Consider the following 15,000-nt stretch of genomic DNA (forward strand, 5'->3'; position numbering starts at 1 on the left):
CTTCAGAAACGTCTCTACAAACAACAGCTCTGCACAAAATAAAGAATATTTGTATTCAGCAGTGACACACACACACACACAGACACAACTCTGCACAAAAGAGAGCCCATTTCATTCAGCAGTGCCACACACAAAATAAACTAATAACTATTTAATTGGAAAAGTTTGAACCCTTAAAATGAGAGCTCTATATATGGGAGTAGTGACACACACGATGACAGACACACACACACACACACACACACACACACACACACAGTGACAATCACACTAGCCTGTAGTAAGCGTGGCATGATACTTACGTGTGTCTGTGCTCTGGAAACTAAGCAACAGGCCAGAAATCTGTTCTGATAACTCCTCCTGTTAAGCACACACACAAGACAGTCATTATACAATAAGCACACACACACACACACACACACACACACACACTGTTACGGACGCTCATATTTTTGCGGTTTATTTTTAGCACCCCCTGCTGGGGCAGTTATTGCTTTCACCCTTTTTGTCCGTCTTTTCCAGGCTGATTGCTGTGTATCAGGCGCACCTGGCGTTCCCTATTTAAGAGCCCAGTTCCCACCTGAGCTCTCTCTCTCAACCACCAACGGAAGGATTGCGTGTCTGGTCTCGGCTTCGCCACCGCCTCCGTCTCCTCTTTTCAAATTCGCTCTCCTGCGTGAGAGCTTACCTTTTTTGGCCTTCGGGTCTTTTGGTCTTGTGCGGGAATTAATAAATACCCCTGGTTAACTCTACCTCTCGCCTGGACCTCAATTCTTTGTTTAGTGCCCAAGGTGGGCCGTAACAGGAATTGATTGGGGGCTCAATCCGTGTCTTCTGACTTAGTTGTCATAAGATTTTTGAATTCGGCCTTTTCTAGTCTCGTCTCGTCGTGACTTATATAGATTTTTGCGAGTGTACGGAACAAGGTAAGTGCATCCCGTTTAAGTAGAGTTCTACAGGAAGACCGACCTGTTTTTCCACCTTTTTTCGGGCAATATCTGAGGAGGGGGCTTTCGAGGCCTCGAGCTCAGTACGGCCAGAAGACTAGGTTCAGGTATAGAGTTTCCAGTTTAGGGAGGGGGAACTCTGCTGATCCGGTTAAATGCACTGTTCTGGTTACACTGCGTGTTCTGATATTTGTTGCTGTGACTTGACTGACTTTTTGCGTGTTTTACGCTTTGTTGTAAAATTTCCGCGTTGCCCTTGGTAGCGCTTTGTTAAGGGGTTTTTGAGCGTTGCATTTTTGTGTGACGACTGCGTTACATTGCTCTGCAGTGTTGTGTTGTGCGCTGCTTTGTCAAGTTTCACCATAGCTTGATTTGCGGTACACTTCACCAGTGGTTTTAACGCCACTTCCTTAAGCTTTGCTTAATTCAGTAGCTACGGGCTGCTTCCGAAATCGTTTAGATTTCCCGTGTGTCGTTTGCGGGCGCACTTCTAGAGAGCATTGGTCTAACCTAAGGTTAAATCATATTTTTGTATAAGGTAATTCAGTGTACGTGATGGCGTCTGTAAAAGAGTTTATTGAGAAACCTGATGTGGCGTTACTGAAACAGTTAACGAAGGATCAGCTGGTCGAGGTAGCCGCTCATTATAGTATTACTCTTAATTACGATGTACGGCGTAAAAAGCATTCCACGTTGAGTGCCTTAATTATTGGTCTAGTTGAGGAAGATATCATTCCTAGATTAGATGAACCACTTGAGGATCCGGAGGGGTCGGATGATGCGTCCGAGGTACCGCCCACTGGAGCTGTCGGAGGCGAACCTCCAACTCCAAAAACTACTGCTCTCGCAACTCCGAAAACTCCGAAAACTCGGGTAGCTTCTAAAACTCCCGTTCGTAGCAAGCAGGATCACGACCACACAATGCAAGAGCTGCGACTGCGTAAAGAGCTAGAGGAGTTAGAAGTTCAGAAGGAGGAGTTGCGGTTTCGCGCTCGTAAGGAAGAGCTCGCCTCGCACTATGAAATTGCTAAATTACAACTGGATGCTAGAAGGGAAGGCTTCGAATTTCCCATGCATCAGGCGTTCGATGTTGCAAAACATATTAAACTGGTCCCTCCGTTCAGCGAACGGGAAGTGGACCGTTACTTTGTCCACTTCGAGCGCGTCGCGACTTCGTTGTCTTGGCCCAGGTTTGCTTGGCCGCTCCTCCTCCAATGTGTGTTGGTAGGGAGGGCACAGCAGGTCTACTCATCACTTTCGGTAGAACAGAGTGCAGACTATGAGGGAGTAAAAAGCGCCATCCTGCGAGCGTATGAGCTAGTACCCGAAGCCTATCGGTTGCGCTTCAGAGACTTTCGCAAAGCCGATAAACAGACTTTCGTGGAATTCGCTCGAGAGAAAGAGCAGCTTTTTAAACGATGGTGCGCTGCACAGAATGTGGGTGATTACGAGCAACTCTGTCAGCTAGTCCTGATCGAGGAATTTAAAAACTGTCTCCCCGACACCGTCGCTATGTATGTCAACGAACAAAGAGCTACGACCCTTGAGAAAGCCGCTGTTTTAGCGGACGAGTTCGTGCTCACGCATAAAGTAGGGATGCGCGACCGGCTGCGGAAGACTGAGACCTCGCACAGGGTAAGCTCGCTGTCTGGGGGTAGCCCACGCCAAACTGATCGTTTCCAGAGTCCGAGCTCCGACGTTAAGTGCAATTACTGCAAGAAACCTGGTCACCTAGTGGTGGACTGTCTGACCCTCAAAAGGAGAAACGCCAAGGGTACAGGGTTGATTGTCACTGAGCGAAAAACTTTACCGTCTGCGAGCAAGGGTGTCGAGAGTGATCAGTCGGAGGGTTACAAGCCATTCGTGCGCTTGGGCTACGTTTCGCTTTTAGGCAGCGGTAAACCAAAACCTGTCAGGATTCTTCGCGATACAGGCGCTAGCCAATCGATGCTACTAGAGGGAGTACTGCCCTTATCTAACAAGACTGCACTAGGGAGTAGCGTATTGGTACGTGGTATTGGTATGACTTTCATTCCAGTTCCTCTTCACAAAATCCAGCTCGAGTCTGACCTTGTCTCCGACTGCGTCGTAGTGGGAGTACGACCGTCTTTGCCAGTGCCAGGCATCGATTTCCTTCTCGGCAACGATATTGCGGGTGGGGATATTTGGGGAAAGTCTGTTAAGTTACCCGAGGTCGTTTCTGTACCACTGTCCTCTAACCGGGACGAGTGCGGTAAACTGTTCCCGAGTGTTTTCCCGTCTTGCGCTATCACCCGTTTGATGTCCAAGCAAACAGACGCGACCGGTGCCAATGTCTTTGATGATTTACAGAACACCTTTCTGGCAGATCTCAATTTGGCCCCGTCAAAAGTAACTGTTAAATCTAACATTCCTCAGTCTGTGCCGTCTACTGTAAGCGGTGATACGAAAAGTCATCAGTTGACTCAAACTGCTAAAGTTCCGATTTCCAGAGCGGAATTGGTTGAAGCCCAAACGAAGGATGTTACGCTCGCTTCGTCTATTGCGTCGGCTTATCCTTCCCTTGATCTTGTGTCGCAGCCTCAAGGCTACTTCTTTCGCGACGGGGTTCTGATGCGAAAATGGAAGCCTCGCAACGTCCCAGATGATTGGCAGGTAGTGTCGTAAATCGTCGTGCCTACTGGTTATCGAGGGGAAATACTCAAATTAGCCCACGACGCTGCTGCAGGACACTTAGGTGTCACTAAGACATATGATCGCGTCCTGCGTCTTTTTCATTGGCCTGGACTTAAGAGAGACGTTCGGCATTTCTGTAAAACGTGCCATATTTGTCAGCTCATAGGCAAGCCGAATCAAAAGATTCCTCCCGCTCCGCTGTTTCCGATCCCTGTGATCAATGATCCATTTGAGCACATAATCATCGATTGCGTAGGTCCTCTCCCACGTTCCACTAGTGGTTACCTCTATCTGTTCACTATTATGTGTGCTAATACCCGCTTTCCGGAGGCCGTGCCTCTGCGGAAAATAACAACTAGAGCCGTGGTGCAAGCCATGATTAAGTCCTTTTCGCTCGTCGGACTGCCCAGGGTGGTACAAAGCGACAGGGGAACTAACTTTACTTCTCGTGTTTTCGCCCGAGTTCTCAAACAGCTCAAGATCGAGCACAACGTTTCCAGTGCATTCCATCCCGAAAGCCAGGGAGCATTGGAGAGGTATCACCAAACGTTTAAGTCAATGCTCAAGGCTTACTGTCTTGAACTAGGGGCGAGCTGGGAGGAGGGAGTTCCCTGGTTGCTACTGGCTTCGAGAGAAGTGGTCCAGGAGTCCACTGGTTTCAGCCCGGCTGAGCTGGTGTTCTGCCACACGCCCCGCGGCCCGCTGGCCGTTCTCAAAGAGGCCTGGTTAAGTGAGTCCAACCCCCGAAGTGTGCTAGATCACGTCGGTGACATTCGGTCACGTTTGTTTACTGCGCGTGAAATGGCGAAAACGCACCTCCGAGGTGCGCAATCAAAAATGAAAAGTTGGTACGACGTCAAAGCGAAAGAACGCGTGTTTAAGCCGGGTGACAAGGTGCTCGTGTTGCTCCCCGTCCCTGGTTCCTCCTTGCAATCTCGTTTTAGCGGTCCATACACCGTCGAACGGAAAGTGTCTGATCGTGATTATGTGATCCAAACACCGGATCGACGCCAAAGCTCCCGTATGTGTCATGTAAACATGCTAAAACCGTACTTCGAGCGAGAAAGCGATACTGCGGCGCTCTCCGGGGTCCTGAACCCGGATCCTCCGCCTCCTAAAGTAACACCTGTTATGTTGTCGTCTTTGGTGGGAACCGAAGAAGATGACATAACAGACCCGAGTAGGTCTGTCCCTGTGGGCAGGCTTAGCAACTCTGAAATGCTTGCAAAACTCCCAGAGTTTTTGTCATATCTGTCGCCTAGTGAGAGTGAGGATGTCCAGCGGCTTATATGTGCTTTCGGAAATCTTTTCGGTGACGTACCGTCGCAAACGAATGTGCTCGAGCATGACATCGATGTTGGGTCAACTCCGCCGATAAAACAACATCCCTATCGGGTTAACCCAACGAAAAGGGCACTTCTGCAACGTGAAGTCGAGTACATGTTGAGCCATAACATAGCTGAACCCAGCACTAGTGCCTGGAGTTCCCCTTGCTTGCTCGTAGGTAAATCAGATGGTTCTCTGCGCTTCTGCACGGACTATCGTCGAGTTAATTCTGTAACTAGGCCAGATTGTTTCCCTCTGCCTCGTGCGGATGACTGTGTAGACAGGGTGGGGGCTGCTGTCTATGTCAGTAAGTTCGACATGCTTAAAGGTTACTGGCAAGTCCCGTTAACCGCGCGCGCCAGAGAAATCTCCGCGTTTGTAACTCCCGACGCATTCCTAAGTTATCGCGTCATGGCGTTCGGAATGCGAAACGCTCCTGCGACCTTCCAGAGGCTCGTGAATATTGTGTTAAGTGGCATGTCTGGTTGTGAAGCCTATCTTGATGACATCGTGTTGTACAGTCAGACATGGTCGCTACACATGAGTCAAATGCGTGAGCTGTTCCAGCGGTTTTCCGATGCGAATCTCACACTGAACTTAGCAAAATGCGAGTTCGCGAAAGCAAAGATTACCTACTTAGGCCATGTAGTTGGTGGGGGTGAGGTTAGGCCAGTGGAGGCTAAAGTTTCAGCTATCCTGGGGTTCCCTGCGCCTGATGACCGACGCGGTCTGAGGCGGTTCTTAGGAATGGTAGGATACTACCGTAGCTTTTGCCAAAACTTTTCGTCCGTAGTCTCGCCTCTAACTGACTTACTCAGTCCTAAGGTTCCGTTTGTGTGGTCTAAAATGTGTCAATGTGCGTTCGAGACCGTAAAGGGTCTTCTCATTTCCGCACCCGTATTGCTAGCCCCCGACTTCAGTCGACCCTTTAACATCGCGGTCGATGCGAGTGACGTAGGTGCGGGCGCTGTCCTCCTTCAACGTGGTCCTGACGATGTCGAGCATCCCGTGTGCTACTTTTCTCGAAAGTTTAATCAACATCAGCGAGTTTATTCTACTATTGAAAAGGAAGCACTTAGCCTCGTCCTCGCAATCCAACAGTTCGAGGTTTACCTCGGCTCGTCGTCGTATCCCATCACGGTCTACAGTGACCACGACCCGTTGCGCTTCCTCAACAAAATGCGCAACTCTAACCAACGCCTTATGCGTTGGAGCCTTATCCTCCAGCCATACGACCTCGAGATAGTGCATGTGCGCGGGGCAGATAACATCTTGGCTGATGCATTATCTCGTGGGCATTAGGTTGAGGGAAGGGGTTATTTCTTTTTGCTTCCTCTCTTGTGATGTCTAGGCTTTGGTTATGGCCATTTGGGTTTATTCTCTTTAATTAAACCGTCCTTACGTGACATGCCGGGAAAGTGTCCCGGGTAAACGTCTAATTTTTGTGAACATCTAAAACTTGTGTGTTTGAATGGGGATGTATTCCTCCTGTACCTGCAGCTAATTTATGTTGGCTAGAGCCACCATTTCGGTGAGAGGGTGTTACGGACGCTCATATTTTTGCGGTTTATTTTTAGCACCCCCTGCTGGGGCAGTTATTGCTTTCACCCTTTTTGTCCGTCTTTTCCAGGCTGATTGCTGTGTATCAGGCGCACCTGGCGTTCCCTATTTAAGAGCCCAGTTCCCACCTGAACTCTCTCTCTCAACCACCAACGGAAGGATTGCGTGTCTGGTCTCGGCTTCGCCACCGCCTCCGTTAAACCTTTTCAAATTCGCTCTCCTGCGTGAGAGCTTACCTTTTTTGGCCTTCGGGTCTTTTGGTCTTGTGCGGGAATTAATAAATACCCCTGGTTAACTCTACCTCTCGCCTGGACCTCAATTCTTTGTTTAGTGCCCAAGGTGGGCCGTAACACACACACACATTATACAATAAGCACACATACAAGACAGTCATTATACAATAAGCACACACACACACACACACACACACATTATACAATAAGCACACACACACACACACACACACATTATACAATAAGCACACACACACACACACACACACACATTATACAATAAGCACACATACAAGACAGTCATTATACAATAAGCACACACACACACACACACACACACACACACATTATACAATAAGCACACACACAAGACAGTCATTATACAATAAGCACACACACAAGACAGTCATTATACAATAAGCACACACGCACACACACACATTCCATGCGCATAAGAAACAAGTCCCATGTGCACAACAGCTCAACCTGTCTATGTCGTGTTAACGCATTATACTCAGCCTTTCACTGTCTGACTCAAACACACACACACACACACACACACACACACACACACACACACACACACACACACACACACACTAGGGCTGGGCGATATGGACCAAAAGTCATATCTCGATATTTTCAAGCAAAATGTCGATATAAGATAAATATCGATATTTTTTGACGCAATAATAACATAGTTGCCGTTGGCACGCTCCAACTCCGCATTCTGTGCTCTCTTTTTCAGTGACGTCGCTGTGCTTGTTCTCAATCCTAAATTTGTTAAATTAATCAGTCTACCTACATGAAAAGAATCACGCAAGTTGCTGATGTGCCTTTTATAGTTTTGTGATGACATTAACGTATCTCATCAAATTATACAGCTCTTCAGAATGTTCCAAAAAGTTCGTTGATTATTTGATTAACACCCACGTAAAGTTAATTGACTGCTGTCATTTGCAACGGTTTTTGTGCTTCACATCTTTCATAGCAAGTAGTCTGGTCAACTTGTATTAAAACTGACGGCTGACGAACTGTGTTACTGGTAAGTGTCAATATTTATCATCTATGTCATACACTATGTAACCTTTTAGCCTATTTAAATCACATGTATGTACAATTCGCAACAAAGTGTGCGTCAACAATGTATCTGTCAGTCAGGTGTCAGCCACAGATAGCCTACTTGCTAACTAACAAACATTAGCAGTGATGCTACTTAAACCGTACTATGCCTGATCAAGTTAGAGAGGAAGAGACCGACCAAGCAGCTGCAGCAAGTTGCAAAGTTCGCAATCCTGGTGAGACAACGGGCGGTGCAGAGTGTAACCAAGATTTTCAATGAGTCGCAGCATAACCATTAACTTACGTGACGGCAGCTGCATTAAAATAGGCAAATTCATAAATCGTCCCGACCTACCGAAACTGCACGTAGCCTCGCCATAGGGATCTTTACCGTCCGTTCATTTGACATTGGAGGTAATCGGGCCTACGTGTCGATGTAGCCAGCGAAAGCGCAGTCGCGCATGAGTTGCCTGCCAGTCTTTATTTGGCCCATGACAGAAAGACGCATCTGCAACGTTTCAGTCAAAGCCACACGTTGTGTGATGTTATTTAATTGAATTAAATGTAACTTAAAACATAACAGAAAATTATTTTCGCGCTGTAGGGGATTTTAAAAAAGTGACGTGAGTGGGGGCGGGGCTGGTTGTGCGTGTGAGCCGGAGGCACTGGCAGAGCGGGAGACAGAAGCAGAGTAGGTAGACGGCAGCCGCGGCTCGAAATGGCTGTTATTCGGAACAAATGTGCTGTACTTTAAACGGAAATTAAATTATATCGATGTTGACGATAGCGTCTCATTCCATATCTCGTTTTTAAAAATATCGATATACCTCAAATATCGATATACCGCCCAGCCCTAACACACACACACACACACACACCAGAAGCACTGCTTTGTCCTGCATCCACAGACAGTAGAAGAGACACACACACACACACTCACACACACACACACACACACACACTCACCTGCAGCTGTGGTTTGTCCTGCATCCACAGACAGTAGAAGAGAGACACACACACACACACACACACACACACTCACCTGCAGCTGTGGTTTGTCCTGCATCCACAGACAGTAGAAGAGACACACACACACACACACACACACACACACACACACTCACCTGCAGCTGTGGTTTGTCCTGCATCCACAGACAGTAGAAGACACACACACACACACACACACACACACACACACACTCACCTGCAGCTGTGGTTTGTCCTGCATCCACAGACAGTAGAAGAGAGACACACACACACACACACACACACACACACACACACACTCACCTGCAGCTGTGGTTTGTCCTGCATCCACAGACAGTAGAAGAGTCCTTTCCATATCTTCAGCAACTCGTCCTCAGTGAAGCCACCTAATGTCCCGGGCACACACACACACACACTTAGAAGCCGGGAAATAGAATACTGAGCGAGTGGCGTGCTCACATGAGTCGATGGTAACATGCGAAGCTAAATCAGTTAGCCAGTCTTCTACATTACGTTCACGAATCACTTGGTTCATTTAATCAACGCCGTCATCTCCACCCCGTCATAGGTAAAGGAAGTGCACACCGAGAAAGACACATCCGAACACACACAATAACAGCACCCAGAGAACCACACATCCAACACACACACAATAACAGCACCCAGAGAACCACACATCCACACGGGGCGGCATGGCTTCTCATAGCGGGCTCAGAACCTCATGCGACACACTTGGATTAAGACAGAAGTTGGATAATTATGTTTTCGTACCTCCGGGTATTTGTGAGCGCGACCTCACGTATTTCCGGAGCTTTTTAAAGGCTTTGGTTCTCACAGTCCTCTCGTTTGCCGCTAATCTCTGCGCCAGAAGCACTTCGGGCTCCTGTTCGTGCGCCATGTTGAATCTTCACGTGGAGAGAACACCAGTGGCGCGTTTTCTACGTCACTTCTTTCAGCGACGCAACTTGATGACGTCAGTTCTGGGGGGGGGGGGGCAGCAGAGAATTTCCTTTTACTTGACAGAGAAAAAAGCAAAATATCTTATTTTACAATCTTATAATTTACCAGGGCGAAGATAGTCATCTTTGTATAAAAAGTGTACATGTAGCTATTTGATAATGACATACGTGTGTCACTGGAGTACACGATTGTAAGTTCCTGGAACATTTTTAAGGGACACAAAGAAAGGTGTAGGAAAAGAAGACCTGTCAAGGGATTCTGACATTTTAAAAAAGGCCAATAAGTCGATACATCTAAAGTCTTGAAGATGCGGGGCTGATACACGCTGATATAGGCCCGATCCAGACGATGGCGATACATATATATAATTGCATTGGTCATCACAGTCATTATTGAATATCACAGAAGAAGAACTAGCGATCGGTGGTAGGCTAGGGCAGGCTGGGGGCCATCAGAGACGCTCTGGTACCGTAGACACTAAGCAAAAGAAGAAGCGATATGAAATGCATGGCAATAAGCAATTTAGAAAGCGGAACCGAAGCAGTGCACATATCAAAATAAGTTAGGATCCTTCAAGTACACCGAGAAATGCCAAGTGTGTCTGTCATTATCTTGTTATCTCTATTATCTTAAATAAAAGGCAAGCAATAAAACACACTCTCTATACATTTGTTACCTATCCCCATAGAACAGTCCTGTGTCAAGTAGAGAGTGAAGTGGTGAATTTATCAGCCCCCTTTTCCTTTAACCACTATTCAGAGAAGAAGAGAGGTCTTTTATTTTGACGACATGTTTTGGCGGCCATATTACTGAGTTGTTGATATCGTCGATTTCACAGCGGTGTAGTTGAGGAAGAGCTTAATAATGGCGACAGCTCGGTGAAAGAACTGAAGGCGCCACTCATCACTTCAAAGCTGGGAAAGAAAGTCGAATTTTATTTTTTAAATCCTTGATAATTATACCGCACAATGTCCAACAGAACAGCCTACTTTTACGATCCCGATGTCGGGAATTTCCACTATGGCGCGGGCCATCCAATGAAACCTCACCGCCTCTCCCTGACCCACAGTCTCGTTTTGCATTATGGATTGTACAAGAAGATGATGGTTTTCAAGCCCTATAAAGCCTCGCAACATGACATGTGTCGCTTCCACTCAGAGGATTACATCGACTTTCTTCAGAAGGTTAGTCCGAATAACATGCAGGGCTTCACAAAGAGTCTCAACACATTCAATGTGGGAGATGACTGCCCCGTTTTCCCGGGCCTGTTTGAGTTCTGCTCGCGATACACGGGGGCCTCTCTCCAAGGGGCCACTCAGCTCAACCATAAGATCTGTGACATCGCCATAAACTGGGCTGGCGGGCTCCACCACGCCAAGAAGTTCGAGGCTTCAGGTTTCTGTTATGTGAATGACATCGTCATCAGCATCCTGGAGCTTCTGAAGTACCACCCTAGAGTGCTCTACATTGACATTGACATTCACCATGGCGACGGTGTTCAGGAGGCGTTCTACCTCACCGACCGAGTCATGACCGTCTCCTTCCACAAGTACGGGAACTACTTCTTCCCGGGGACCGGGGACATGTACGAGGTGGGGGCGGAGAGCGGGCGCTACTACTGCCTGAACGTGCCGCTGCGCGACGGCATCGACGACCAGAGCTACCGGCAGCTGTTCCAGCCCGTCATCAAGCAGGTTGATGCAGATTATTTCCAAACACTGTTAATGTCTTAAGAATATAATAATCAAGTGCCTTGTATTATTAATAACCTTATGTGAATCATGTGGTTATGTCTTTTCGGTATGTGTGTAACTTTATTAGGTGCCACTTAGTCTGCATATGTACAAGAGCATGTTTAGACCAGAGGTGATAAGAAGGGAACTGTGCTTCTTCCGACCTTGTGCAAAACTGTCATCCTTGCAGGACAGGGAGACTCGGACGTGAGAAATTCACTACGTGGTTTATCCCTGCTGAAAGCTAAACTTCTGACAATATAAACCTTGTGACATGGGTTTATCATTGCTTCACTTTCAGCCTTGTCCTGGGAGGGGAGCCCCATTGCAATTGTTGTTGTTTGTCTAATAAATGTACTTACATGCAGCACCAGAGTCCTGAACTAACAGATGGTAGACTTCTACCAGCCCACCTGCATCGTTCTGCAGTGCTCTCTCTCTCTGCCTCTCTGCCAGTGTGTTAGTGTGTGTGTGTGTGTGTGTGTAACCTCTCTCTCTCTCTGCCAACAGGTGGTAGACTTCTACCAGCCTACCTGCATCGTTCTGCAGTGCTCTCTCTCTCTCTCTGCCAGTGTGTGTGTGTGTGTGTGTGTGTGTGTGTGTGTGTGTGTGTTTGTGTGTGTGTGTGAAACCTCTCTCTCTCTCTCTCTGCCAACAGGTGGTAGACTTCTACCAGCCCACCTGCATCGTGCTGCAGTGTGTGTGTGTGTGTGTGTGTGTGTGTGAGTGTGTGTGTAACCACTCTCTCTCTCTGCCAACAGGTGGTAGACTTCTACCAGCCCACCTGCATCGTGCTGCAGTGCTCTCTCTCTCTCTCTCTCTCTCTCTCTCTCTCTGCCAGTGTGTGTGTGTGTGTGTGTAACCTCTCTCTCTCTCTGCCAGTGTGTGTGTGTGTGTGTGAGTGTGTGTGTAACCTCTCTCTCTCTGCCAACAGGTGGTAGACTTCTACCAGCCTACCTGCATCGTTCTTCAGTGCGGCGCCGACTCGCTGGGCTGCGACCGTCTGGGCTGCTTCAACCTCAGCATCCGCGGCCACGGAGAGTGCGTGGAGTTCGTCAAGAGCTTCAAGATCCCGCTGCTGGTCCTCGGCGGCGGCGGCTACACGGTACGCAACGTGGCTCGCTGCTGGACCTACGAGACGTCCCTGCTGGTGGACGAGCCAATCAGCGACGAGCTGCCCTACAGCGAGTACTTCGAGTACTTCGCGCCGGACTTCACCCTGCACCCGGACGTCAGCACCCGCATCGAGAACCAGAACTCCCGGCAGTACCTGGAGCAGATCCGGCAGACGGTGTTCGAGAACCTGAAGATGCTGAACCACGCGCCGAGCGTGCAGATCCACGACGTGCCGGCGGACATCCTGAGCTACGAGCGCACGGACGAGCCGGACGCGGACGAGCGAGCCTCGGAGGAGAACTACTCACGGCCGGAGCCAAGCAGCGAGTACTACGACGGTGACCATGACAACGACAAGGAGAGCGACGTGGAGATTTAGTGTCCTGCTGGGAGTCCGCCTGGTGTGACCTCACCAGACCTCCTTCCACACACACACACACACACACACTCACACGGACCTGACCTGACCCCAGCTGACCCCCGGCCCCAGGACTCAAAACAGCTGGGACTGAGACTAACCCTACGACACACACACACACACACCTGAAGCGATCTAACCCTATGACTGGGACTAAGTATATTCACTCATATTAAAGTGTTTCTACATCAATGAGATACTAGTGCCTGTGGGTGTTGCTCTTCCACTTGGCCCAGTTAGAGGGAGAGTTGGCCAACAAATCGAAGTAGCCTGTGTGAAATCAGATATAACACACAGACACACACACACACACACACACGTGCGCTCACTCATAACTCATAACTCACAGTGCACATATGCACACACACACAGAGACACACACACACACACACACACACACACGTGCACATACGTGCGCTCATAACTCACAGTGCACATATGTACACACACAATCTACATTTTAGCCACAACACCCCTGCTGCAGGCTGTGTAATCAAGATGTATTAACTGTTCATTTTTTATCTTTGTATTCTTGATGTTTGTGTGTGTCAGTCTGACCCTGTTGTGCATATAGGAGTAAACGCAATATGAGGGATTTACATGTTTTTAAATAAAAGCATCACAGCAGATGGATTTTCTTCCTTCAAGATGCTGCCCTGATGGGGAATGGTACTAGTAGTTCACCCAGAGATAACACACACACACACACACACACGCGCAACTGGCTTACATATCTCTCACACACACACACACCAACACACAGATGCACCTGGCCAACATCTCTCACACACACACAGATGTACCTGGCCAACATATCTCTCACACACACACACACAGAGATGCACCTGTCCAACATCTCTCACACACACCAACACATAATTGCATTTGGCCAACATGTCTCTCACACACATTCACACACACACGCAGAGATGCAAGGACGAGATTAAAAAACTTCATCTTAAATGTCAGTGAGACAACACTGATCTTCCCCCATGACACAGCAGTCATGTTTCAAATGAAACAACACATGCAAGCCCAATGGTTGCCCACCTTTTCACACACACACACACTATATCATCTTTTTCTCTAACACACACTCCATCCTCTCTTTCTCTGAGACACACACACACTTCTTCATCTTTTCCCCTTACACACACAAACACACACACTCAATCATCTTTCTGTGAGACACAAACACACACACACTCCATCATGTCTTTCTGTGACACACACAACAGCCATAGATTATGAAACTGAGTAGACTGCAGCCTTTAATTTACATTCCAGTGTGAAAAAGACATCTGTGTGTGTCAGTGTGTGTGTGTACGTCAGTGTGTGTGTGTGTGTGTGTCAGTGTGTGTATGGAGGTCTTTGGAAGGTCAGTTGACCTCTTGTGTCTTCAGTTCTTTCAGCCCCTCAATTTGCCCTTCTGAAAAGAAAAAAAAAAGATGAGTAGTTAACCTCACACACATACGCATGCACACACACACGTGCGCACACACACACACACACACGTGCGCACACACACACACACACACGTGCGCACACACACACACACACACGTGCGCACACACACACACACACACGTGCGCACACACACACACACACACGTGCGCACACACACACACACACGTGCGCACACACACACACACACGTGCGCACACACACACACACACACGTGCGCACACACACACACACACGTGCGCACACACACACACACACGTGCGCACACACACACACACACACGTGCGCACACACACACACACACACGTGCGCACACACACACACACACGTGCGCACACACACACACACACGTGCGCACACACACACACACACGTGCGCACACACACACACACACGTGCGCAAACACACACACACACACCTGTGCTCTCTTTGACTGGGCTCCACACACGTGCACACACACACACCCACACACACACGTGCGCACACACACACACACACACACGTGCGCACACACACACACACACAAACACACACGTGCG

The 15,000-nt window shown here is 48.3% G+C and overlaps 3 protein-coding genes across 5 annotated transcripts in view; 1 reads left to right on the forward strand and 2 right to left on the reverse strand.

The window, feature by feature from the left end:
- The window catches only part of rrp1 (ribosomal RNA processing 1), a 21,354-nt gene extending 11,685 nt beyond the window's left edge, over positions 1 to 9,669 (reverse strand). For all 3 annotated transcript variants that reach the window (XM_080838403.1, XM_080838402.1, XM_080838401.1), the window contains exons 1-4: positions 9,542 to 9,669; positions 9,074 to 9,156; positions 303 to 360; positions 1 to 29 (exon numbers count right to left, since the gene is read on the reverse strand). The exon at positions 1 to 29 is cut by the window's left edge and continues 57 nt beyond it. In XM_080838403.1, coding sequence (XP_080694529.1) covers positions 1 to 29; positions 303 to 360; positions 9,074 to 9,156; positions 9,542 to 9,668 — 297 coding nt within the window. In that variant the 5' untranslated portion in view covers position 9,669. The remainder of the gene's footprint in view (positions 30 to 302; positions 361 to 9,073; positions 9,157 to 9,541) is intronic.
- Positions 9,670 to 10,602: 933 nt separating this feature from the next.
- Positions 10,603 to 13,583, forward strand: hdac3 (histone deacetylase 3). The gene is made up of 2 exons (XM_080838459.1): positions 10,603 to 11,424; positions 12,398 to 13,583. The coding sequence occupies exons 1-2, from the start codon at positions 10,699 to 10,701 to the stop codon at positions 12,956 to 12,958; spliced, it is 1,287 nt and encodes a 428-aa protein (XP_080694585.1). The 5' UTR covers positions 10,603 to 10,698; the 3' UTR covers positions 12,959 to 13,583.
- A 727-nt stretch (positions 13,584 to 14,310) lies between these two features.
- Positions 14,311 to 15,000, reverse strand: part of rsph1 (radial spoke head component 1) — a gene marked incomplete at its 5' end in the record, with an annotated part of 3,839 nt that continues 3,149 nt past the window's right edge. The window contains 1 exon segment of the mRNA XM_080838331.1: positions 14,311 to 14,426. Within this exon segment, the coding sequence (XP_080694457.1) occupies positions 14,377 to 14,426 (50 nt within the window). The 3' untranslated portion in view covers positions 14,311 to 14,376.

This window comes from Sprattus sprattus (genome assembly GCF_963457725.1).
Source record: "Sprattus sprattus genome assembly, chromosome: 5".
Classification (NCBI taxonomy): domain Eukaryota; kingdom Metazoa; phylum Chordata; class Actinopteri; order Clupeiformes; family Clupeidae; genus Sprattus; species Sprattus sprattus.

Bases quoted from the DNA above. Each gene is read 5' to 3' on its own strand.
- hdac3 (XM_080838459.1), top strand. From the start codon at position 10,699: ATGTCCAACAGAACAGCCTACTTTTACGATCCCGATGTCGGGAATTTC. The intron at 11,425-12,397 runs GTTGATGCAGAT...CTCTGCCAACAG, and splicing joins TCCAGCCCGTCATCAAGCAG to GTGGTAGACTTCTACCAGCC.